This window comes from Brienomyrus brachyistius, chromosome 9, assembly GCF_023856365.1.
Source record: "Brienomyrus brachyistius isolate T26 chromosome 9, BBRACH_0.4, whole genome shotgun sequence".
Lineage (NCBI taxonomy): Eukaryota > Metazoa > Chordata > Actinopteri > Osteoglossiformes > Mormyridae > Brienomyrus > Brienomyrus brachyistius.
Genome location: NC_064541.1, coordinates 2,808,435 through 2,834,482, shown reverse-complemented (window position 1 = coordinate 2,834,482; position 26,048 = coordinate 2,808,435). Strand labels below are relative to the sequence as shown.

The 26,048-nt window shown below is 42.8% G+C and overlaps 4 protein-coding genes across 22 annotated transcripts in view; 1 reads left to right on the top strand and 3 right to left on the bottom strand.

The window, feature by feature from the left end:
• The window catches only part of LOC125749193 (interferon-inducible GTPase 5-like), a 38,519-nt gene extending 36,487 nt beyond the window's left edge, over window positions 1-2,032 (bottom strand). For both annotated transcript variants that reach the window (XR_007399797.1, XM_049026208.1), the window contains exon 1: window positions 1,907-2,032. The gene's annotated coding sequence lies outside the window, so the exon portion shown is untranslated. The remainder of the gene's footprint in view (window positions 1-1,906) is intronic.
• The window catches only part of LOC125749194 (interferon-inducible GTPase 5-like), a 40,442-nt gene extending 36,487 nt beyond the window's left edge, over window positions 1-3,955 (bottom strand). Inside the window, exon 1 of one of the 2 annotated variants that reach the window (XM_049026212.1) lies at window positions 3,834-3,955. The gene's annotated coding sequence lies outside the window, so the exon portion shown is untranslated. Of the gene's footprint in view, window positions 1-1,906; window positions 2,033-3,833 lie in introns of those variants that run through there. The other variant, XM_049026211.1, reaches the window with a different exon arrangement.
• LOC125749187 (guanylate-binding protein 1-like) overlaps window positions 1-26,048 on the bottom strand; it is a 115,132-nt gene that overhangs the window by 15,787 nt on the left and 73,297 nt on the right. For 2 of the 16 annotated variants that reach the window (XM_049026185.1, XM_049026187.1), the window contains exons 2-11: window positions 23,045-23,236; window positions 22,832-22,959; window positions 21,600-21,709; window positions 20,053-20,264; window positions 19,024-19,266; window positions 18,309-18,583; window positions 18,007-18,219; window positions 17,660-17,762; window positions 10,319-10,443; window positions 8,004-8,861 (exon numbers count right to left, since the gene is read on the bottom strand). In XM_049026185.1, the coding sequence (XP_048882142.1) occupies window positions 8,439-8,861; window positions 10,319-10,443; window positions 17,660-17,762; window positions 18,007-18,219; window positions 18,309-18,583; window positions 19,024-19,266; window positions 20,053-20,264; window positions 21,600-21,709; window positions 22,832-22,959; window positions 23,045-23,213 (2,001 nt within the window). In that variant the 5' untranslated portion in view covers window positions 23,214-23,236 and the 3' untranslated portion in view covers window positions 8,004-8,438. Of the gene's footprint in view, window positions 1-8,003; window positions 8,862-8,893; window positions 9,588-10,318; window positions 10,444-17,659; window positions 17,763-18,006; window positions 18,220-18,308; window positions 18,584-19,023; window positions 19,267-20,052; window positions 20,265-21,599; window positions 21,710-22,378; window positions 22,455-22,831; window positions 22,960-23,044; window positions 23,240-23,781; window positions 24,142-24,167; window positions 24,212-24,691; window positions 24,739-26,048 lie in introns of those variants that run through there. The other 14 variants (XM_049026183.1, XM_049026184.1, XM_049026195.1 and 11 more) reach the window with 14 other exon arrangements.
• Window positions 24,208-26,048, top strand: part of gbp2 (guanylate binding protein 2) — a 90,766-nt gene continuing 88,925 nt past the window's right edge. The window contains exon 1 of one of the 2 annotated variants that reach the window (XM_049026198.1): window positions 24,208-24,336. The gene's annotated coding sequence lies outside the window, so the exon portion shown is untranslated. The remainder of the gene's footprint in view (window positions 24,337-26,048) is intronic. The other variant, XM_049026201.1, reaches the window with a different exon arrangement.

Sequence of the window (26,048 nt, the reverse complement as noted above, 5' to 3'; positions counted from 1 at the left end):
GAAAATTTGTATTAACACAGGAATATACATTTATTCGTACATTTCTATATTTGCTTTCCGAAAATGTTTCTCTTGTTTGCATAAGCGTATATTTAAAAAAATATTCTAGGACTCTGCAGATTTTGGCCTTGTTTAATTGTTTATTTGGACTTGTTCCCTATCTCCTGTCTCTCTCCACTATACCTGCCTAATAAATTGAAACGGCCAAGTTTGTCCTGATTCAGTATCCCGTTCCCTCCGCCCCTCTCCTTCTGCAAATCAAAATGAAAATGGAGTTTCTTTAGCTAATTCGTTAACAATGCCAATAACTATGTGGGAAAAATACGAGAACAATACAACAAAAAGTGTGAGGAAGACTGGATGAAAATACTGGATTCACCCTCAAGTGCGGGATAAACATACATGAACTGCAGCATCATTTACATCAAAGAAGCTTCATGATATAGACACTGCGTGGAAAGTTCATTCTACTCTACTAAGCTATACCACACATACACACACACACACACACACACACACACACACACACACACACACACACACACACACACACACACACACACACACACACACACACACACAGCTTCATAATTATATCTTTGTGAAGACTCTCCATTCATTTCTATGGGGAAAACACTACGTCTAGTCTAGTAGAGTTAGGTCCTTAACTCCTACCCAGCCCTAACCTTAGCCATAAGTAACCAAACAAAATACAAGACTCTTGCCATTTTTAGTGTTTTGATTACATTCACAGATCTTTGTGGGGACCCGAAAAATGGTCCTCACAATGTCAAAATTACAGGTTTTTATCACATTGTGGGATAAATTTGGTCTCCACAATGTAACATAAATATAGTCCACACATATACAAAACAATGTGCTACTAATTGCTTGTGCTACTAATGATATATTTCTCCCTGAAATTTAATGTTTCACTAGAAATCTATACTGTACGTCTTGGAATATATAAACGATACAGTGTAAAGGTCATATCCATAGCCGCAGAAGCACTGTGCAACTGATGAGGGACATAAAGGTCCAAAACCTGACCTCAGAAGACTGCATCGAACAGTCCGGACTGCTGAGCGAATTACTGGTACAACCCTTCCTACTCTCCAAGAACTGTACTTATCCAGAGTGAGCAAAAAGGCTGGCAAAATCACTCTGGACCCCTCACATCCAGCACACTCCCTCTTTGAACTGTTGCCGTCCGGACGACGCTACAGAGCACTGAGCACCAGAACAGCCAGGCACAGGAACAGCTTCTTCCCTCAAGCAATCCGTCTCATGACCACTTCACAATAAACGTGAAACACACAACACTATCATACATTCACTTATCCAGTTATTTATTTAACACACATACTTATTTACACTTCTAATTGCACCTTACGTACATAGCTAATTGTTTACTTTATATTTTGGATATTGTAAAGTTATTGCCGTTTTTGCACATTGTATGTCTTACATAACTGTATATTGTTCTTTTTTATTACATCCTTTTTCATGTCTGGTCCTGTCACTGTCATTCTATTGCACTGTGGAGCTTATGTCACTACAACAAATTCCTAGTATGTGGAAACATACATGGCAATAAAGCACATTCTGATTCTGATTCTGAAAAACGTCCCGTTGCTTCTGAATATACTATATATTTGTGTAATTGACTCCCCTCCAAAAAAAAAGAAAATCTTCCTGGCCCATCTTCGATAAAAACAGATTTTTTTTACTTAAGCGACAAAGAGGTCTATTTCAACGAAAACTTTCGCACGTACACAGGACTATGGATACAGGTAATTTTTACAGACCGTACAACATAATATAACCATAAATAAGCAATCACGATTCGAAAACACTAACATACATTTAGGTTTAGCGTGAATTTGTTTTTTTTTTCTTTACTTACCAAAGGCAAGTTCAAATATCCTTCAGGGCTAGATTTGAGTAGACACTAAAATGACATAGAAAACTTCAGTCTAATCTAACATTCGTTCATAGTTTCTGTTTCTCTCTCCACCCCTTTGTCACAAACGTTTTCAGGAAAGTGAAACCGAAGCTTTCGAATTTCTCGTAAAAGTGCTACTTACCTAGAGTCTAGAGTACAGTTTGTGCGAGTTTGAGCCACCTAATGGCTATTCAGACAACTAACATTTTCTTGCATAATACTATACTAAATACAAATAATAATTATAATACATAGAGCTTGAAAACAATGCGTGTCAGTTTGAATATCAGGAAATATTTCTCTAAATTTAAAGTATGACGTATAAATATGGTCTATTGTTTATAGATCTATACAAATGTTTCATATTCAAAACTGGTTTTTCTTTTCTTTATTAAAATCTCGAACATACAGAAATCTTGTAGCATCAGGGTCAAATAAACTATTGTAGCATCAGGGTCAAATAATATTCATTATAAAAGGAAAAACGTGAGAACAATTCAACTGTATGGGGCGCCGTTTGTAAAGGTAGCAAACTTTTTTGTACTTGCCACTTTTTCAACATTTAGTGCAATTTTCTGACATTTAGCTAGAAGTCAATGGTGTTGTGGATCATGGGGTTTTTTTGCTGTGTAGATTATGTTCAAAATTGTTTATCATACGTAAATATAAATGGTATGTCTATATATAAATATTAGGCCACTTAAAAAAAAATTGGTTCTCGTCCCTTTTTTTGGAGGGGGTGGGTAGGGCGGGCGGGATTTTTTATTTTTTTTCACAAATTTTGATTGACTGTTTCGACTTTCAAATATGTAAGAAAATCCATATTTGAAAATATATACCGAAGAGAGCAGACCTACTTAGTACGCCTTCTCAATTCTTCCAGTTTGTTGCGTTTCAAATATATTAAATGTAAGAAAATACAAGAATGTAAATTCCTTGATCCATGTGTATCTCATAAATGCCTTCCCAACTATGGATTTGGATACTTTATGCTGATGTTTCATTCGTGAATATAAAAATGATACTATTTGAAACCAATATTCTGTTTGTCATTCCCATTCTAAATGAATAACCAAGCTTTTAAAACATATATCTAGAAAGAAAGTGTATTAAAACATGTTAAAACACGAGGAATTTACAAAATACAGGAACCTGAATGGTTGAACAAGGAAATGCAACTCTACAAACAAGTACTTAAGAACATGTACCACATCACTTCCCTAGATTTAAATCTTTGCACCAGCCCATCTCAGGTAGAGACAAATTTACGTTCATGAAACCATTCCAAGACTAGGATTACACAATGTGGATCAATCGTCGGTGTGGAATGCGCGGGAAATTCAAATTTCGTCATTCTTGGGCATTTTCCATGCGATTTTAACGAAATAAAATTAAAAAAAAAAATTCGGGTCGGAGGCATTTCGACGGGTCGGGAGGGGACGAAAAAAAAAAATTGGTTAAGTGGCCTTAAATGTAAATGTTAAATATAAAAGTCATTGATGTTACCTGATGTTGGTGCTGTTCTATCCTCCCCTGCCCGTAGCCGTCTTCTCCTTAATAAATCCCCGTTTTCCCCGACTTTCGGCTACCTGCTTTGTTCTTCCCTGCTTCCTGCCTGTGTACTTATTACCCACATAAAGAGCTTTAAACATCGTTTGACTGCCTAGTACGTTTGCACAGTAATGTATTTCATGATTTGATGAGTAGTAAAAGAGTACCTAAGTTATTACATAGCCTTCAAGTAAAGTGTGATCATGTGTGATGTGTCTGGACAAGCAATTTATAAAAAATGCTGTAAGAACGATTTTATTTAACAAGGCAGAATAACTTATTTGTGTAGTGACTACGAAATAAGTACAATGGTGGAAATATTCATTGAAGTAGGTACCTGTAAGGTTCGCGGGGTAGACGGGCAGGCAGGAAGCGGGGAAGGACGAGGCAGGTAGACAGGATGAAGGAATCGCGGTTTATTCAAGGAGATGGCGACGAACTAACATTAATGACAAGTCTGGGAAACGCGGACTAAATACACAAGACAAGCCGAAAATAACAGGAAACAGTTGGGCACGATCGGGGAAGCACACGTGGATGATCAGGGGGCGTGGCACACACGAGGATCGGCGAGCTGAGTGTGACAGTACCGATCCTAGTCGATGTGGCACCGTAGGCACCCCTTGTCTAAGGCAAAGATAAAAAAATAAATATTTACAAAAGCCACATTCACATTGCAAGCCTAGGTCCTCAATTAGGATTTTCTGCTGAGACCCTATTTTTTGTTTGCCTGTTCACATTTTTTATGTTTTAAGAATGTGGCCAATATCAGATTTCATTTTGAACTGGTCAGGTTCTGAACTGATCTGCATGCGCAAAAGAACAATAATAATGACATTTATTTGAAGAAGCACATTGGAATTCTTCTCTGCATTTACCTCATCTTACTGTCCATAGCTTAGGGGTCACAGCGCAGGGTCAGTCAACAGGCAGCAGCCCTGACAAGACAAACAAGTTTCTCTTGAGCTTACAGGAGCACTATTTCCTATTCTTCAAGAATAATCAGAGCTGAGCTTATTAGCTAAATTAAGCAATTGACCTGTCAAACATGTCAATTTAGCATCATATCAGTCTGCAAATCCTGTATTACATCTTACAGGAATACTGGTTTTAAATAAAGGTTTAAGGGCTCAATGTTACTTTATTGTCGTCAACAGCTTCATACATGTACAAAGAGTGATGAAACAATGTTTCTCCATGGCCCCGGTGCAACATATATAGTAGTACACTTAACATTGCAGTAACAGGGTGTGCAAGGTGCAATCAGGCAGTAAATAAATAGTGCAGAGATAATAAATAGTTTAGGAATGTAAACTTTGTAAATAAGTAAAGTGCTGTTGCAATTTAGAGGTAGTTTGTATATGCAGTTTAGAGGAATTTCAAGAGAGTCTGTCTAGATATTAGTGTGTGTTCAGAGTTCTGATGGCTTGTGGTATGAAGCTTCGATACCGTTTTCCGGACAGTAGGAGGAAAAAGAGTTTGTGTAGTGCATGGGAAGGGTTTTTTACAATGTTTATGGCTCGTTGTAGCAACGGGTCTGGAAAATGTCATTTGGGGGGGTAGGGGCACACCGATGATCTTCTCAGCTGCTCTCACAATCCGCTGAAGCGCGTTACAGTGCAAAACATTACAGTTCCCGTACCAAACAGCGGTGCTGGTATAGAATGTGGTGAGGATCGGATGGGGGAGGCTTGCGCTCTTCAGCCTCCACAAGAAGTGCAGATGTTGTCAAGCCTCCTTGGCTATGGAGGAGGAGTTGAGGGACCAGGAGAGGTCCTCTGTTAAGTGGAAATCAAGGATCTTGGTAGAAAGGTAGACAAAACAATTACACAATAAAAGTCCTTTGTGTGTTTTAGTTAGATTTTAGTAATTTATCTTATCAATAACTGTTCTTAAATTAGGTTAAAGTTTTAAAGCATCTTAACAATCAAACCATATGGTATAGCTGGGTATAGTTCCTTAAAAACAAAACTGACCTGTATCTTTCAAAGCACACAAAAAAAATATTTCTGACTGAAAAGAATAGATGAAAATAAAAATAGACAAGTATAAAAGTTACATTACCATGTTTCAGAAGGACCTTAATTTAAAGGTATATGCCAAAACATAAATTTATCAAACCAGATCGATTGGTAAAAACAATGACAGCACAGCATTGTAGTGTTAACATTACAAAACAACATAATTGTTTGTTACCATTACATGACAAAAAATGAAATAACAAAAAAACAAAATATAATAATACGCATCAAATTTATTGCTGTACTTACCTATGAATATACCAAAATATTTTTTCCACACATTTCCCTTTGCAGCTCTTGTACCCATCCAGCTATATTTAAATTATACCGGATGACATTTTGTCACTTTCATTTGCTTCATTGTTACCCACAACATCAAATCATGTCTTAATCCCCTCCTCCAAGCCTCATCATTCCAGTCTTCTATCAATAACTCAACACATCATCAACGAGATGTTTCATCATGACATTGATGACTCACATTTCAGGGCAGCAATCATGGTGAATGTACTAATTACGTAACATTTCAAGAACTTAAGTACTTTGTATTTTTATCTTGTGTGTGGTTTTGAAATGGTGCCTACCCACAAATTTAGTTTGCGCAGTGTCCCAGACTGGGTTACCTGGGGGAGACCCCACAATGACACAGGTAGAACATGCAAAGTTCACACCCATGGAACTGGGCCGGACTCAAACCCTAGTCCCAAATGTGTAAGGCAACAGTGCTAACCACTGTGCCACCACGTTGCCCCCACCAATTCATGTATATTTTTTCAGTCTCCAGAAAGAAAAAGGAGGGCTGCCCCCAACATATCGATGGCAGCCCCCAGACAAACTACTAAGTCCAGACTTAATCAGACTTAGGGGTTGGACATGTCAGAAAGTCAGACCTCCTGCAGCACTGTGTGTCTGGCCAGCTTGACTTGCAGCCACCTCGTTCCCATCATTGTTTTGTGCATTGCAGTCATTGTCAGCTGCACATTCGGTGTCTCCTAGCCGGTTGGAGTGGCCCTGTCGGTGCTTGGCAGGACACCTAGGCCGATGAGGGTGTTGGTGGACCCTGGGCCACCGGGGCTCAGCAGGGCATCTCGTTTACCAGGCAATCGACATACAAACTGCGAGCCTTGCCGAGCCAGCCCACTCTGGGTGCAGCTACAGGGGTTGAACTGGCGTTCGTTGTGGGTGGTGATCCCCTTACCGTGCAACCTGTTGGCATTTCCTGGTTGCTGTTTCGGAGCAAGCCAGTTGCGGGTGATGTGACTTGCTTCCCCACACCAGAAGCAGAGTGTGTGATACCGGGGGCTAGGGAGGGGCAGTGCACATGTCATCAACCAACTGTTCTCCCTCAGCGCTCACTAGGCACTCAGGTGTGGCACTCAGTTCCCAGAGGTCTCATTAAAAGGGTGGTTTCACTATGTTGGAAATGGCCTGAACGCTCACCTCAGTGCAGTAATGATTTAGATCAGTCTCACAGTAAATAAAATGTGTTACTCAAGTTTCTTTGCTAATGGATTTTGAACTTGTTGTGTTCACATCACAGGAACACGGCCTGACTGTAGTTCCTCGGAGGCAGTTCATGAACCTGTTTTTACCCCCTACTCCAGAGTAGGTACTTTTTGTCTGAACATAAACTGCAGGGGAGGCGCTTACAGCAATAAACATGCTGATTAATTCATCAAGAGCACTGGCATTAACTTGGAACTTGCGGAAATGTAGGGAAAAGAGACAAAAGTAGTGGAGCAAAAACTGAGCAGACTTTTGCTCCTCTTATTATTTTTGTATCTCAGTTACATTTAACGCATCAATTAATCCATTTATTTTTGCTTGTGTCTGAATATCTCTGCATTGGAAAATTCAATCAATAACTGACATATTTCTAATATCACCAGTACTGGTGGTGCAACTTGCCAGCACTTACAGTATTAGGATAACGTTACATTGTTTTTTTTATTCTGTGGAAAACAAAAGATCGATCTGCTGTACAGATCTAATAAAAATCATAATCATGTGATGGGTTATATAAATAAAATATAAGTCAAAGGTTCTGTCCCATTTTGACAGTGTTCGATCCCACTATTGTTTTGGCGTGGCGGTGCAGTTTCATGTGAATTTAAGTGTGAAATTGTTTAACTCTTAATCTTTTGCGTCTCCCATACTTATTTAGCATGAAGGTCCCAGTTCCTGTTGTGTGGTGTGAAAGCGACACATGAAAGTGGCCAGGAGCTACAGAAGTTCCATGTCGAGACATCCTAGGAACAGGGACCAGGTTCCAGAACTTCAATATGAATGTACCTAGTGTAGGCTACTTCTACAAAGAAAATAATATGGGGAGCCATGCATTTGATTCAAGAATATATAGACCTGGGGTGCAGGGCTGGTGATGGTAAAAATGATCTGATTTCTTGTGCTGCATGTTATGCGAGCTACTCATTGACTCCCTGCAGTCTACTAGTGGCTTGCATTCAAGACGCTGGTGATCACTGAGGCATGGTGAATACACTGAAGTTTTTATTTGTCACATATGAGTTTCACACTGTTACAGGTTCTCTAAGATACAGTATTTCTCTTGGCCAAAAATGAGTTTTGTACTTATCCTACATCTATCTTGCATCCACCTCATCTGTCTTGCACCTGTCTTGCATTTGAAGGCAACCTAGGATAGGAGTTTCTCAGCCTCTTTTTTCCCCACCCCCATGAGATTTCCCATCTGACTTATGATATAGGGTGACCTTCAGTCTGTGAGGTGGCTTATTTTCCAGGACTGGGCCTGGTTTCCCAAAGATGCTACACTGGATAAAGTATTAGGAGTACTTTGATATTTTAGGTAGGTATTTCATGTTGACTCATCAATGAAACACTTCTATGATTTGAAAAGAAATTTGGGAAAATAAAGTGATGCAGAAAAGATTACTTCTTTGAAATCACACAGAAGTACCATCTTTCTGGCTTGGTGTCGACACCCCTTGGGCTGACTTATTTTGGACAGACGACTTCGACTGGTTCTTTGTGGGGTTTGCGTCCTGCCTTGGGGTCTTTACTCCCTTGCTCATTTGATGCTTCTGTGCCAGCAGTTTGCGCTGCTCACGGGTTTTTTTGTAACCGTAGTAAGTGTCTAAGCCAGTGGAGATGACAGTCATGACGTCTTTGACCGTTCCCATCATATCCATTTCCCGTTTCTGCTTGGCCTCGTTGATCCCCACTTGCAGCCTCTGAATCTCCTCTTCCATGGCTGCTTCCTTCGCTTTGAAGCCCGTAGCCATGAGCACATTCTGCTCCTGAAGCTTACTCTGCAGAGCGAGCTCCATTTCTTGCTGAGCTTCAGCTGCCTCACGTTTCATTTTTTCCTTTTAACATCACAGAACAAAATGTGAGTGACATTTCTGCTGTGCTCAGCCATTCTTTCAAATCAGAATGTTTAAGGTCTTTCGTATCTTTAACTGTTTATCTTCATCCACCCATCCATCCATCCATCCATCCATCCATCCATCATCTCCCACTTAATCCGAGGTCGGGTCGCAGGGGCAGCAGTCTCAGCAGGGAAACCCAGACTTCCCTCTCCCTGGCCACATCATCCAGCTCCTCTGGGGGGATCCTGAGACATTCCCAGGCCAACCGAGAGACATAGTCCCTCCAGCATGTCCTGGGTCTTCCCCAGGGCCTCCTCCCAGTGGGACATGCCCGGAACACCTCACCAGGGAGGTGTCCAGGAGGCATCCTAAGCAGATGCCTGAGCCACCTTATCTAGCTCCTCTCAATGCAGAGGAACAGCGGCTCTACTCTGAGTCCCTCCCGAATGACTGAGCTCCTCACCCTATCTCTAAGGGAGAGCCCAGCCACCCGCTCCATCGTTCCCTTACTCGTGAACAAGACCTCGAGATACTTAAACTCCTCCACTTGGGGGAGGACCCCATCCCCAACTCAGAGAGAGCAATCCACCCTTTTCCGGCTGAGGACCATGGTCTCGGATTTGGAGGTGCTGATTCTCATCCCAGATGCTTCACACTCGGCTGTGAACTGTCCCAGTGAGAGCTGAAGGTCACGGTCCGATGAAACCAACAGAACCACATCATCTGCAAAAAGCAGAGACCTAATCTTGAGGTCACCAAACCGGACACCCTCAACGCCCTGGCTGCCCATAGACATTATGTCCATAAAAGCTATGAACAGAATCAGTGACAAAGTGCAGCCCTGACGGAGTCCAACCCTCACCGGGAATGAGTCCGACTTATTGCTGCCCATGTGGACCAGGCTGGTCATACAGAGCCCAAGCCGTGCGTTGAGGTGAGCCTGACTATATCTAGCCGCAACTCGCGCACCAGCTCAGGCTCCTTCCCCATCAGAGAGGTGACATTCCATGTCCCTAGAGCTAGCTTCTGCAGCCGAGGATCAGACCACCAAGGTTCCTGCCTTTGACCGCTGCCCAACTCACATCACACCCGACCCCTATGGCCCCTCCTATAGGTGGTGAGCCCATTGGAGGGGGGGGACACACGTGCCTCCTTCGGGCTGTGCCCGACCAGGCCCCATGGGTGTAGGCCTGGCCACCAGGCTCTTGCCATCGAGCCCCACCCCCAGGGGGGCCCCGGTGACCCGCGTCCGGGCAAGGAAACCGTGGATCCAAAATCTGTTTATCTTTCACTGTTATATTGGTTTAATATAAAAATTATCTACAGAGTCAGGAGCTCTAAACATTGTATAGATGACTATACTAAGTTACCATCTAATCTGATATGAAATTCCTTCTACCTTTTCAAATTAAAATATCTCCTTCACAAAAGACTAATAAGATGAATAAATGTACCTTCAGATGATGTACGGTCTCCTGGTGACGTAAACCTTGCTCCTCAAGCATCTGTTCTGCTATCTGACGTTCTTGAGTTTCCCTTCTCTTCTCCTGCTCCAATTTGAGAGATCTCAACTCCTCCTCTGTTACAAAACAGACAAAAACTGGGAATGACTGCCTCTAGAATAGAAGAAATTCATCTGTGCACTGGCCAGTGTTTGTGAATGTCACAGAGTGTGAGTTTGATGGCTTTCAATACTCTTTATGAAGACCAGGAAAGAATAACATTGTTAAGGATTTGCTTTAAGAAATACAAAGACAAACAGTCCCTGTGTAAACAATTTTCTGAAAAGGACTTTGAATACCTAAATAATCAAATCATTACAAAGTGAGATATGAAGAATGTTATTTTATTTATCCAACTTGTTGTTATCTACAATGAAATCTGTTACTTCTCAATGAAGCAAATTATGAGGGTACAAAGTTATTTTACTTTTTAAAAGATTTCTTCATTAATTTTAACTGTAAGACAGTGCTGCCTGCCTGGATGGCTGTATTAGCAGCTGGCAAGGGATAATCTGTAAACCAGTTGCCTGAGTTGCTTTGTTTGTCTTTCTCTGTTTAAGGTTCTCGATTTCTTGTTTCATTACTTCTGCCTTCTCCTTAAAGCCTTTCTCAATAAGATCCCTCTGCTCTTTAAGTTTGCAATCTATGGCCATTTCGGTCTCCTTCTTTTGGTAGACTAATTCATCCGCTATTTTCTCTCTAAGCATCTGCAGTGCCTTCTCATGGTTTTTGCGTTCATCCTCCAGGGTCTTCTCCATCTCTAAACATTTCTCCTCTTCAGCTTTTGTCTGTTGAGCCAGTAGTGCGGCTCTCTCTCTCTTTTCTCTGTTCATTCAGTTACAACAAGGGGAGAGGGGAATTGAATGGACAAGCAAATATTTCACCTCTACTTTTAGATAAAATACAGCCTGTGATTTCCTCCATTTCTTCATTGTTCTTTCATTCTGTTGGGGTCAGCTAATTGAAAAGTTAGCTTCAATAGCTGCTAATCCTCTAACTACATAGTTTAATTTAAGAACATAAGAACTATACAAACAAGAGGAGGCCATTCGGCCCATCAAGCACGCTTGGGGAGAACTTAACTAATAGCTCAGAGTTGTTAAAATCTTATCTAGCTCTGATTTAAAGGAACCCAAGGATTCAGCTTGCACTACGTTATCAGTAAGACTATTCCATACTCTTTGACAATGCTAAACCAACAAACCGCTAAAAAATTTAGAGGAAGTTAACCATAACTGCTAACCACTAACTTTTATTCTATGAATTTAGCTTCAGTTTGAGTTTTAGCTCTGAAATCTTTAAAAACACACCTAGACAGCTGAAATTTTAGTAAGTTGTAGCTTAGTCACAGAGCTTTCCAACAAGGCAGATCAAATGATGATCAAAGTTTACACAAATAATTAATTAAACAAATTTAATTAAATGGTAACACTTTACTAGACAGGGCACAAATACCTAGTAAAAGTCCAGTTACTACTTAAGTACAAATCGTGAACAAATCATGAACAATTATAATTACTACTTGAAATAAAAGGTGCATGACGATTCATTAATGATGAAAAAACATGATCAGTATTTCACTTGTGTTCTTCATTACATGTTACTTCAGTAATTCCTTATTAGTTCCTTCAGTACAGAAAGGATAACAAAATTAACAAATATATTAACTGCTTGAGAGAAAAGTTGTGAAATGATTCATTAATGATGAACTAATATGAAATCAGTATTTAGCTAACGCACCCTGACACCCATAAAAATCAGTGTTATACTAACATGAAGATCATTTAAATATAATTTTCTTTGACTGCCTCAGACTTTTGCACAGTTCTGTACATAATACATATCAGTGTGGATAAGCAGCAGTTTTAAGTCTTACTTTTATTATTATTCTGGGATATGCCCATGGTGCCCATGGCGATCTCCTATGTCGAGTAAAGGGCAAGACATCAGGACAGGTTTATTAATGTGAAAGGAATTTCCTGACTATGTGGCCTGTGTTTATTATTGTTGCATTTTGTACTGTAATATATGTCTTTGGGTGTAAATGTCATTTTTGTAGGCTTTTGTATAGTGCATGTAGCACCTGCTTAGGAAAGAACAATGGGGACAATGACCACTCTATCCATTTGCCAGAGGTTATGTATTTCATGTGTCAGACCTGTGTATTTTATCTGTGTCTTTTGTAGGTTGCATGTATCTGGTATGGTTATTGTTGTCACACCCAGCTCGTCCGATCCTCGTGTGTGCCACGCCCCCTCATCATCCACGTGTGCTTCCCCGATTGTGCCCAGCTGTTGCCTGTTATTTTCGGTTTATCTTTTGTATATCAGTCCATGTCTTGCCCTGTCTGATGTCGGTCATTGTTGTAATGCACATCTTTCTATCCCCCATTAGTCCTACTAAACCCTTGTCTGCCCTTATTCCACTTATCTACCTCGTCCTTCGCCGCTTCTGTCCTCCTTGGAACCTAACAGAATGACTGACCGCCAAGCCAATATGCTGCAGCAGACCAAGAGCCAACGTCTCGGTTTGCTACAAGAGGTGATTTATTGGCTTAAACAGCCCGAGGTCCAGGAGGACCCGGTGGCGCTGGAAGTGGTCGAGCAGAGCGGCGACCTTCTGGCGTGGATGTCCCCACCTGGAGACATGTACCTATTGGCGGAGGTACGCAAAAATCTCCGTTGGCTGCTGCAGCGACTAACCTAGCGGAGAGCTCAGTTAGCCGCTCGGTGTTTTGCAGAGGCTGCGGTACCACCTCCCGTCCCGGAGGACACAGCGCAGCCTCTCTCCACCGCTGCAGGCCAGAAAAGGAGGAGGAGGAGACCGAAGGGGAGGCCAGCAGATGACCCGACGACCCTCCTGGGCACCTTCTCTCTGTCCTCTGCCTTTCTCCCGGCGGAGTATCAGGAGGAACTCCTCCCAATCCAAGCACCGGTATGGCTCGCCCCTAATTTAGCTGCCGCAGAGCAGCTGCCGCCTCTGGCGGCTTACCATTATCGGGTAGCGCGGCTGGTGAATCGGGGAGCTAGAGCCATGTGGGACGCCATTCCGTGAATCCCCAGGACTCTTAAAGGGGCAGCGTCCATTTTCACCGCGCCTGATCTACCTGTCCTGCTGGCTCCTGATCTGCCTGTGCTTCCTGCATCCGTGGCGCACCCTGCTGGTCCCGAGCTGGAAGTCCCGGCTACGCCCGCTGTGCCTGCAGCACCGCCCGAGCCTCCGCCTGCAGCACCGCCCGCGGCCCCTGCTGCTACACCTGCTGCTACGCCCGAGGCCCCTCTGCCTCCGCCTGTTGCTACGCCTGAGGCCCCTCTGCCTCCTGCTACGCCCGAGGCTATGGTCCCACCCGCCCTGCCCCCTGGTTTGCCCTTGCTCAACTTGGCTGGGGCTTGGGGGCCTTGCCTTTGCTGATGTCCCCTACAGCTTCCTCGTTGCCTCCCCTGGTGCCCACTCCGACTCCCTCCTCATCCCCTGCGTCTGTTCCTCTGCCTGTCTCCTCAGCCCCTTCGAGGTCCCCTCCTGCTCCGGCCTCCCGGTCGCCTGTGGCCCCTCCGGCTGCTGCCCGTCACCTGCTGAGGCTTCCTCGGGCTCCCCTTTCTCCTCCGGCCCTTCCCGTCTGGCCTCCCATCTCTGTTCCTCCTGTGTTTGTTCCTCGTCCCTTTGTTGCTCATCCGTCACCTCCCCTGAGGCACGCCCACAGTGCGTGCCTTTGGGGTGGGGGGGGGTTCTACATGTGCCACGCCCCCTGATTATCCACGTGGGCTTCCCCGATTATGCCCAGCTGTTGCCTGTTATTTTCGGCTTGTCTTTTGTATATCAGTCCACGTCTTGCCCTGTCTGATGTCGGTCATTGTCGTGTCTTTCTACCCCCCGTTAGTCCTAATAAACCCTCGTCTGCCCTTATTCCACCTATCTACCTCGTCCTTTGCCGCTTCCAGCCTGCCCGTCCTCCTTGGAACCTAACAATTGTTATTATTATTATTATTAGCTACATTGATGAGAAAATTCACCAAAGTAATCTGTGCTATATACAGTAGGAAGCGGGCCCAACCAAACCTTTCAAGATGAGCATTTTGCACAGGAAGACACATTTTTCCAACATAAATTTCTCTGCAACTTCATGCTGTGTCGGCATAGTTAATATATCGCCATAAACATAAAACATAATAGTATAATAAATGAACATGAGGGGCGGCATGGTGGTGCAGTGGTTAGCACTGTCGCCTCACACCTCTGGGACCTGGGTTCGAGTCTCCGCCTGGGTCACATGTGTGCGGAGTTTGCATGTTCTCCCCATGTCGTCGTGGGGTTTCCTCCGGGTACTCCGGTTTCCCCCCACAGTCCAAAAACATGCTGAGGCTAATTGGGGCTGCTGAATTGCCCATAGGTGTGCATGTGTGAGTGAATGGTGTGTGAGTGTGCCCTGCGATGGGCTGGCCCCCCATCCTGGGTTGTTCCCTGCCTCGTGCCCATTGATTCCGGGATAGGCTCCGGACCCCCCGCGACCCAATAGGATAAGCGGTTTGTAAAATGGATGGATGGATGTAAAGAGATTGTGTTCATGCCTAAATTGGACCTCATACAGTAGTTTGGAAGGCAAAAGCCTTTAGAATAAATCCACTCCCACTGGATATTACATAGTAACTATGGATTTTGAATAATCATGATTTACATACTCGCTGATTGGTTTTAGTGCTTGGCCACTTGGCAAAGACCTACGTGGAGACCATTGCTAGTGGTGGTGTTCCCTGTCTGGAGAATGCTGTGGTTGCCCTGACCCAGATTGAAAACGAGGCAGCTGTGCAGGAAGGATTGCAGGTGTACAGAAATGGCATGAAGGAGGTCACCTTCCCAGTAGGCATGGAGGAGATATCCAAGCAGCACCGACACTGGGATTCCCAGGCCATCAAAGCATTCTCAAACCGATCCTTTAAAGATGAGAAGGGCGAATACATGAAAAAACTACATGATGACTTAAATGACTTAAATGATGAACAGGGCCATTTTATCCGGAGCGGCTGGGGTTTCAAACACAAAGCATCTCCTTGTTGGGAAGTAATTCCGAATGCACTCTCGGGGGAGGTTATAGTCAACTGTCTTCCTGTCCCTTCCTATGCATAGAAACATGTATCATGATATAGTTATATCTGTATATTGGAGCATACAGGAGGTAGTCTAACATGATGCATGCAATCTTTAAAAATGACAAACATTATACCCAGTGCGGTGGTGTTATTTTGATACGTGGGCATACTGTTATACTGTATTATTGCGTTTCTTCTGACTGACATGTATTTCTGACAATTTTTTGGTGGGTATACAGTAAATCCATTTTTTCAGAAGTTGGTATAAGGGGTGTACATGCATACGCCCATCACTACATTTCAGGTTTGGGTACAGAGTGGCAGAGATGTTACTTTAGAAACTGCCAAGCAAATTTGGTGGTGAAGTGACTGCTGGCTTGATTTCGATTTGTCGGGACCCTGCTGGTCCCGAGCTGGAAGTCCCGGCTACGCCCGCTGTGCCTGCAGCACCGCCCGAGCCTCCGCCTGCAGCACCGCCCGCGGCCCCTGCTGCTACACCTGCTGCTACGCCCGAGGCCCCTCTGCCTCCGCCTGTTGCTACGCCTGAGGCCCCTCTGCCTCCTGCTACGCCCGAGGCTATGGTCCCACCCGCCCTGCCCCCTGGTTTGCCCTTGCTCAACTTGGCTGGGGCTTGGGGGCCTTGCCTTTGCTGATGTCCCCTACAGCTTCCTCGTTGCCTCCCCTGGTGCCCACTCCGACTCCCTCCTCATCCCCTGCGTCTGTTCCTCTGCCTGTCTCCTCAGCCCCTTCGAGGTCCCCTCCTGCTCCGGCCTCCCGGTCGCCTGTGGCCCCTCCGGCTGCTGCCCGTCACCTGCTGAGGCTTCCTCGGGCTCCCCTTTCTCCTCCGGCCCTTCCCGTCTGGCCTCCCATCTCTGTTCCTCCTGTGTTTGTTCCTCGTCCCTTTGTTGCTCATCCGTCACCTCCCCTGAGGCACGCCCACAGTGCGTGCCTTTGGGGTGGGGGGGGGTTCTACATGTGCCACGCCCCCTGATTATCCACGTGGGCTTCCCCGATTATGCCCAGCTGTTGCCTGTTATTTTCGGCTTGTCTTTTGTATATCAGTCCACGTCTTGCCCTGTCTGATGTCGGTCATTGTCGTGTCTTTCTACCCCCCGTTAGTCCTAATAAACCCTCGTCTGCCCTTATTCCACCTATCTACCTCGTCCTTTGCCGCTTCCAGCCTGCCCGTCCTCCTTGGAACCTAACAATTGTTATTATTATTATTATTAGCTACATTGATGAGAAAATTCACCAAAGTAATCTGTGCTATATACAGTAGGAAGCGGGCCCAACCAAACCTTTCAAGATGAGCATTTTGCACAGGAAGACACATTTTTCCAACATAAATTTCTCTGCAACTTCATGCTGTGTCGGCATAGTTAATATATCGCCATAAACATAAAACATAATAGTATAATAAATGAACATGAGGGGCGGCATGGTGGTGCAGTGGTTAGCACTGTCGCCTCACACCTCTGGGACCTGGGTTCGAGTCTCCGCCTGGGTCACATGTGTGCGGAGTTTGCATGTTCTCCCCATGTCGTCGTGGGGTTTCCTCCGGGTACTCCGGTTTCCCCCCACAGTCCAAAAACATGCTGAGGCTAATTGGGGCTGCTGAATTGCCCATAGGTGTGCATGTGTGAGTGAATGGTGTGTGAGTGTGCCCTGCGATGGGCTGGCCCCCCATCCTGGGTTGTTCCCTGCCTCGTGCCCATTGATTCCGGGATAGGCTCCGGACCCCCCGCGACCCAATAGGATAAGCGGTTTGGAAAATGGATGGATGGATGGATGAACATGAAAATGGGAATTAAACAAAGTAATTAAATAATAGGTTGAAGAAGACAAAATTACAGGCTGCTATATGTGGATAAAGAAGCAGACTTCAGCAACAGGTCCAACATGAACACAACCTCAGTTACTAATGTTTATAAATAATGGACTACTCAGGAAAAACAGGTTTGTTCTTTATCTCTCTCTCTTGTAAGCTTTTGTACCCATGTCTTCAATCAGAACCCTTGAGCAAAGCACTTAAACTTCAGTTGCAGGGGTGCTGCACACTGGCTAACCTTGCGCTGTGACCCCCAAGCTTACTATCACCTGTATGCATTTCATGGAGAGTTAGATGGCGTAGGCAAGTAAAGAGAATTTCCCCAAGGGGATTAATTAATTATCTGTTCTATTCTATTCTATTGCTGTAATAAAACCTTACCATTGATTTTCTTCTCCTTCTCAGTGAGTTGTTTATCAGACTGCATGACTGAAGTAGATTCTGTGCTCTTTTCCTTTAGAAAGTTCTCCAGGACTTTTTCTGCCTTTAAAATCCATCAGGACAAGAAAAGATCGTAACAGACAAATGGGTGTAAGACACTGATACTCTATGGTTTTATGACTTGTTTTTCCCCATTTCACCAATACAGATAAAGACCTTATTGCTTAGGGTATTCAGGATGAAAATGACCAATTCCAGTAGATATAGATCAGCTTTTGAAAGGCACAGAGCACATGCATAACAGCAAGTCGTTTTGGGTTGTAGACAGTTTTATCTGTAGTTCTTACCTTGACTCCTTTGTTGGGCTTTCTGTTGTATTCATCCAGTAAAGCTTGGCGGTCCACACAATAAAGCTCATACCCACCCGGTTTAGCATAGGATCCATTCTCCAATTTCGTGGCCATTGGCTGAGAAAGCTGTGAAAGCAGCTGTCTGCAAAGTTCTTCTGAGGCTTCCTCGTTTTCAGCAAGAAGCGCAGCATAAACTTCATTGATGGTTTCCTATGAACACAGCAGATTCTGTTGTGGTTTACATTCTTTCAGCAACCTTAAGTCAGTATCATTATAAGCTGGCTGGGACGGAAACCTACCAGTAGTTTTTTCATGTATTCGCCCTTCTCATCTTTAAAGGATCGGTTTGAGAATGCTTTGATGGCCTGGGAATCCCAGTGTCGGTGCTGCTTGGATATCTCCTCCATGCCTACTGGGAAGGTGACCTCCTTCATGCCATTTCTGTACACCTGCAATCCTTCCTGCACAGCTGCCTCGTTTTCAATCTGGGTCAGGGCAACCACAGCATTCTCCAGACAGGGAACACCACCACTAGCAATGGTCTCCACGTAGGTCTTTGCCAAGTGGCCAAGCACTAAAACCAATCAGCGAGTATGTAAATCATGATTATTCAAAATCCATAGTTACTATGTAATATCCAGTGGGAGTGGATTTATTCTAAAGGCTTTTGCCTTCCAAACTACTGTATGAGGTCCAATTTAGGCATGAACACAATCTCTTTACATCCATCCATCCATTTTACAAACCGCTTATCCTACTGGGTCGCGGGGGGTCCGGAGCCTATCCCGGAAGCAATGGGCACGAGGCTGGGAACAACCCAGGATGCGGGGCCAGCCCATCGCAAGGCACACTCATACACCATTCACTCACGCATGCACTCCTACGGGCAATTTAGCAAGTCCAATAAACCTCTTTAGACTGTGGGGGGAAACCGGAGTGCATGTAAAGTAATATTTAAAAACAGGAAATACTGTAGCTTTGTGTTGTGAGTGTTGACTGAGATCGTAGACTCACTCCTTCCTGTGACTGGAAGTCCACCTTTCACTCTTTTTACTGGACTTTCCTGGTAGATGTACTTGCAGAACATAAGAGAAACAGCCTTAAATGATGAACTTAGCTGACTTTCTTCAATGGACTCAAGGTGGGCCATTTTATCCGGAGCGGCTGGGGTTTCAAACACAAAGCATCTCCTTGTTGGGAAGTAATTCCGAATGCACTCTCGGGGGAGGTTATAGTCAACTGTCTTCCTGTCCCTTCCTATGCATAGAAACATGTATCATGATATAGTTATATCTGTATATTGGAGCATACAGGAGGTAGTCTAACATGATGCATGCAATCTTTAAAAATGACAAACATTATACCCAGTGCGGTGGTGTTATTTTGATACGTGGGCATACTGTTATACTGTATTATTGCGTTTCTTCTGACTGACATGTATTTCTGACAATTTTTTGGTGGGTATACAGTAAATCCATTTTTTCAGAAGTTGGTATAAGGGGTGTACATGCATACGCCCATCACTACATTTCAGGTTTGGGTACAGAGTGGCAGAGATGTTACTTTAGAAACTGCCAAGCAAATTTGGTGGTGAAGTGACTGCTGGCTTGATTTCGATTTGTCGTTAACAAGTGGTGTTGAATATGTTAGCCCTCAAAACATCATTTAATTGGTCACATCACATCTCTACAGGTGTATTGATCAGTGCAGATTAGCTTCACATTGTCTCTGTTTTGTATTGATTTTAATGACTGTGTTATCACCTATTACCTCATGCTGCAGCTGTAATCTGTATAAACAACTATCCTACTCTCCATGCTATTGATCGAGAGAAGGATGGGGTAGAGAAAAAGAATTTTCCCACAGGAATCAATAAAGGCACAGTGCGTACCTATGCAAGCTACCCAACCTGATCTATAAAGCATCATTCTAAATTTTGTGTTGTGTAACACAAAATGACTAGACACAAAAAATGACTAGACACATTAATGTCTCAAAAGTGACGTGATTCAACTATGTTAATCTTGATGTTTGATCTCTTACCTTTCTTAAGGGCAAGCGCATGTTCCAGATACTCTGCATCATTTACTTTCTTCCCATCAATTTCTAGCAACAAAGTGAAATCCCGCACAGCCCATACAAAACTGGGGAAGAACTGCACAAACTGGGCATCTGCCTCATCATCATCATCCTCAGCAGATGAAGCACTGGCAGGCGATTTAACCTTGATCCGCTCTGTCAGCTCTGTGACATATCTATACATGTTAAGGAATGATGCCCTGTGGGACTGAGAGAGTCCCTTTAACTGCCGCTAAAGGGCCTAATGATGAATAAGGTCATTCCTGCTACAACACGTGATATCATAACACAAATCATTTGTAATACAATTGATATATTAGTACCCAAGTCCAATACAACGAGGAATCGCATTTGTATTTTCATGATTTTCAGTTGGAAAGAACAGCACTAAGAACTACGACCTGATACACGAGAAATACTACTTGAACGCAAAAACAACTATCCAAGTGATCGATAGTGGCATCCAGTTCTTTACAGTGAATCGGTTGAACTGATTAGTAAATCTCAAAATCTCAAAGTTTTTTACATCAATGCATTGCACAGGTCAAAGTCTTAGATTTTTAAAAATATTCAACAAATTGTCTTATAAAAATACATAGTAACCATTTTAAATTCACTTACATTTATTTTTTGTAGACTGTCTGTAACCAGGGGGCGGCATGGTGGTGCAGTGGTTAGCACCTTTGGGACCCGGGTTCGAGTCTCCGCCTGGGTCACATGTGTGTGGAGTTTGCATGTTCTCCCCGTGTCGTCGTGGGGTTTCCTCCGGTTTCCCCCCACAGTCCAAAAACATGCTGAGGCTAATTGGAGTCACTAAATTGCCCATAGGTGTGCATGTGTGAGTGAATGGTGTGTGAGTGTGCCCTGCGATGGGCTGGCCCCCCATCCTGGGTTGTTCCCTGCCTCGTGCCCATTGCTTCCGGGATAGGCTCCGGACCCCTCGCGACCCAATAGGATAAGCGGTTTGGAAAATGGATGGATGGATGTCTGTAACCATGCTGCTTACACTTGTGCTGTCTGCATGCCCGGCTTTGGCTCACTACTTCCGACTAATGACTAATGATATCCAATATGAATCATTTTCTGCATTTTCTCATGACATGAGATGGTGCTCATGTGATATTATTATTTCTTAATTAAAATGCATATAATTACATTTCTGCCCATTGGTACCACTGTTTTTATTATGTAATTAATTTAATTTGGCATAAGTTTTAGAGTCATATTTCCCAAACCCTCTTTTTCCCACTGGATACTATGAGATTTTAGTGAATGTGAAGTTTTTCGGGAATGCATTAGTCGCATTCTAGCAAGAATGACTGTCACTAATCCATTCAATGTTCAACAATTGTTCTTCAATAAATCCAGTACATCATAACAAGCCAAGAGGTACCTTTTCACAATGCCAGACCCAAAGGTATCTGCCACCTGTTGGGGAAATTTACCTGATGTCAGGTAATTAATGTGGCTTTCACTTAAATATTGAATTTTTACTACAGAAATAAGGATACTGCAGGTTTTCCACTGCATGGTTGTCTATGGTTCCTCTGCTGTTGTAGACCAGAGTGCTGCTCAAAAGAATGGAAAGAGCGAAAATCCAGGCATCATTCTTCTGGTCTCCCTGAAAAACATCCCCATATCTAAATGAAATAATGGTATGCCATAGTCAGCCACATGAAAACATAGTTAGAGCTTTAAATAACAGAGAATTAAATAATTTCACCGCTGTGCTTCATGATGGAATTTCCTACAGAAATTAACATTTAAAATGAACAGGTTGAGCTAGATGCAAGGTTTAGCAATACAATAGGTTAACTATATACAAGAATGGATGCAAAGTTAATCAATAAAAGAGCAAATCACCTAATGGCATATAGTGTTATACCGCACACACATGGTAGCCCCCCCCCCCCCCCCCCCCCACACACACACACACACACTTTTCCCATTCTCGGCAGTAGTCTTGCACCATACTTGGGTAGTTTTCTCTGTATTGACAGTAAAATTCAATCCACTTAATAGTTTAGGACAGAATTTTCGACTACCCATTTTCCAGGATTTTCCATTTCAGGAATCCAGTCCACTTTTTTTTCCTTCAAACACCGGTATCTCTAAACATTCCAGACCAGGATTTTCCACTATCCTTAGCCTCCATGCCCCACTAGTTCTAAGAAAACTTTAACTTCCTGTCAAGAGTGCCAAAAGTCCAAAATGGACATTCGGAATTACTTTTCAAAGAGATGAAAAGTAACTTATACCTGTCATTTATAAAGAGATGTTAGTTACTCACACACTCAGGTTCTGAGACTTGTCTGAGCTGTCTGTTGATTTCACTTTCAAAATGAGAAGAAAGCAGAACAGCAGTACTGAGCACACACAAAACACAGAAAAGCAAAGAAACAGGAACAAGACTGTAAAGAGTAGAAAAACAGAAACTGAAAGGTTAAAAACAATTTCCAGAGTTAAATCGCTATGATGAGTGCAGGTCTAGACAACCTGTGAATGAGTGTCTTCAATTGACTAAAGGGAGAACACTTTCATGTAGGTGTCACTCATGATGCTTATACCTGCCTGCTTCTTGCCCCCAAAAATGTATATCTATGTTGTGGACAGTTAATTTCTTCTCATTGAAAATAAAGTTATATCTAAGGTTGGCCAATATGAACAATTTACCTCGATTATGATTAATGATAATTTTTTTAACTGAAATGGGTTAAACAGAACAAGTAGCCCTTCTGATCACCTTCTCCACATCTCCCAGCCCCTCGGTGTCCAGGAGCACCAGAGTGTGGTCCTTTTTAACGGGGTGAGGTACACACCACATCCAGATGCCCTTAGTTTTGGACTGTATGGTGGCTCCCAGGGCAAAACCTTAAGAGACAATAACAAATAAAAGCTGGATGCCTGTGAACAAAGCAATGCAGACTTGTGACAATCATGAGCTCTGCAGTCTTACCCTTCTGCTTTCCTGCCAGCTTGTTCAGCAGGTAGGACTTGCCAGTGCGGTACAAGCCCACTATGGCCACAACCACGACGGGCTGACTGACCCCCATCAGATAAGACAATGCTTCAGGGACAACTCGCAAGGTCCCGGCGTTTTCGATCAAACACATTGGGGACTCCATTGTGGAAACTCTGGGCACAGAACCTGCTAAATTTCAAACTAATATTATTTTCCTTATAACAAGTAAGAGAATCATATCATCCTACGTAGGGTCAATGCAAAGATAAGATGTGAAAACAGTTGGAATATTTTACAGGAAAAAAAACTTCTAGTGAAAGTGTCAACATTTCAAGGTAAAATAATTAGGAATGGAGTGCTGTTTGCTTCAATTGCTCAGTAATATATGACATTTAAGACATTTTCAAACACACAAATATAGCCAATGAAATCCTAACCATTCCTATACTGTAAGCCTCAAAACGGATTATGAAACCAAAACATATTTAGACACATGTAGTAAACTATGTAGCGCAAAAGATTCAGTTTGTAAATAAAATTATACTTCGAATTCAACGCGCCCGTTCTGCAATTCGATAGAATATCATAAATTACAAACACGTGTATGCGAAATAACTATGCGGATTTTATTTAAAAAGAAAAATGCAGTACAACGCGTTGCGCTTTTCATTGAGTTTTCTTGCTTCCCTTGCGGGAACATACAATAAATATATTGTAATGAAAACACTTACAAGAGATCCGTGTTACAAGAGTCCGTGTTAATGTGTGCGGTACTTCTGGCTGTGGGTCGACGACAAGCGAAAGCAAAGGCTGCTCTACTTCGAACATGAATGAAGAATGTTATCTTTGTAATCACAGGCTATTCTAGGGTGTGTCACAGATGCTGACGTGAAGCGACAAGGATACAAAACTGTGAACATTATAGCACAACACGGAGACAAGCCCAGATTCTTAAAACATAAAGGCTAACTTCCAACCATCCATAATTAATGTATATTTCATATTTATGGCCAAAAGCGTCACGAGCCAAATACCGCGTATTCTAGCAACGATCCTGTAATTATGGCTGTATTTGATAGATAGATAGATCGATTGATTGATACTGTATAATGATTACCTTGCTTACACCAGCGTCTTACCGGAAACTTCTGTTACGGGAAACTGAAAGCAGTTTGGAAATTAGTTACACTTTCGATATTACTTAGTCTCGTAACATTTCGGGTGAAACAAACTCACTATAAAAGTATTAGGCAAATTTTCCAAGAAAATAATCAAGCTAGATCAAGGTAAGTATTTGAAACATTTATTCATTTATTGTTAATGCTTACCAGAATGGACAGTTTGATGTATTAATGTATTCATTTTAAGGCGATGACAATTAAGCAATTTCATTGCTTACAGTTAACCTGAGTTGTCAGACTTAGAGACGAGGGTAAAACTTTTAGTTCAGCCCGCAAATTTTTTTTTAAGTATACAACAAATGGGATTAGAAAAATTGGCGAACATAAATAAGGTATAAACCCATTTATTCGTATTTTTTTCTGTTCGGGTGTGGCACTACTGTTAGTCGTGCCGCTGTTGTACAAAAATGGCTTGCAAGAATAAAACAAAACACTCAGAACAAGTGGTTAAGATTTGTACCTTTGCTTGTCACTGGGGCTGTAGCATCAAGGGTCTGCCAACTGTATCCTTAGCTGTAGGGTAATTGTACCCCTAGCTGTACCCTTTTAAGGTAAGGAAATGGACTCTGAGGAATATTTTTGTACTGTTGATGGTTAATGCTGTTTGTACCTTTAGGTACAATTTCTGTACCTTAAAAGGTACAATTACATAGGTATGGCCCCAGTGACAAGCGAAGTACATATTTTACCCTTTTTTCCGAGTAAAGAAACAGAAGTGAGTTTCAGTCATAGTCAGGGGATCTGTAATGACCGTTTAAAATTGGCTACCTACATTATAATACAATAGCAGCATAACTGAAAGCTCTGAGCTACATGTAGCTGTGAGCTAGTGCGGACATGCATGGGCCAAGCTGGACAAAATACATGACCTGGAAAGTTTGACAGGAAGTGAGGTTGCAGGAAGATCTTCAGATCTCTGATTTTCACGCTTTGCAGTGTAGCTGGTGGATACCTATTGTTTTTGTTAGGATTAATTGTTTCAACGCAATGTCATATTAAAGTGATTCTGCTGCCCAAACGGTCTGACATGCAAATGTGAAATTTGTGGAGTTGAAAATGACCCACGTCAACCCGACAGGGGTGCTATGATAAAACTAACTGCTTTTTTGGTTCCAAATTTGTGAACCGTGAGTAGCACATCCAGAAAATGCGAAAGAATCATAAGAATATTTTCATTATTTTTAGTGCTGCTATAAAGCATAATATCACACTTTGAATATGTTGTAACGCAAGTCATATATTAGTCCAATATAACACGGAATCACATTTTTATTTGCATGATATTCAGTCTGATAGAAAAGCATTATAGGAACTGCAACGCGATATGGTCTTAGCAAGAAACACTATACTTGCATGCAAAAACAGCTATCCAGTTGAATGATGATGATATCGCATTTGTGAAGGAACCATACTTTTGAACCAGTTCTTTTCAGTGAATTGGTCCAACCGGTTTTCAAATCTAAAAGAATCTAAAAGAATCTAACTTTTTGAAATTCCACACATTACACAGATCAAAGATTCTAAAAACCAAAAAATCTTTGACGAATCATCAGGATGAATATTGGTAATTGTCACAACAAGGAAAGGAACGATTGGAAGGCTGACATAAGGTGAGCGGAGATGGTCTTTATTAGAACAACAGACAAATGCTTATGGGGAAACAAAACAGGACTAAGAAGGGCCCAAATGGAATAACAGGACACAATGAGGGGGGAAGGCCTAGGGTCAGATGGAGATCGCAGAGTTTTGTCTAGCACAGGGACAGGCATAGGCAACAGGAGGGACGACAACAATCACCGGTCTGGGGCCAACAAGAC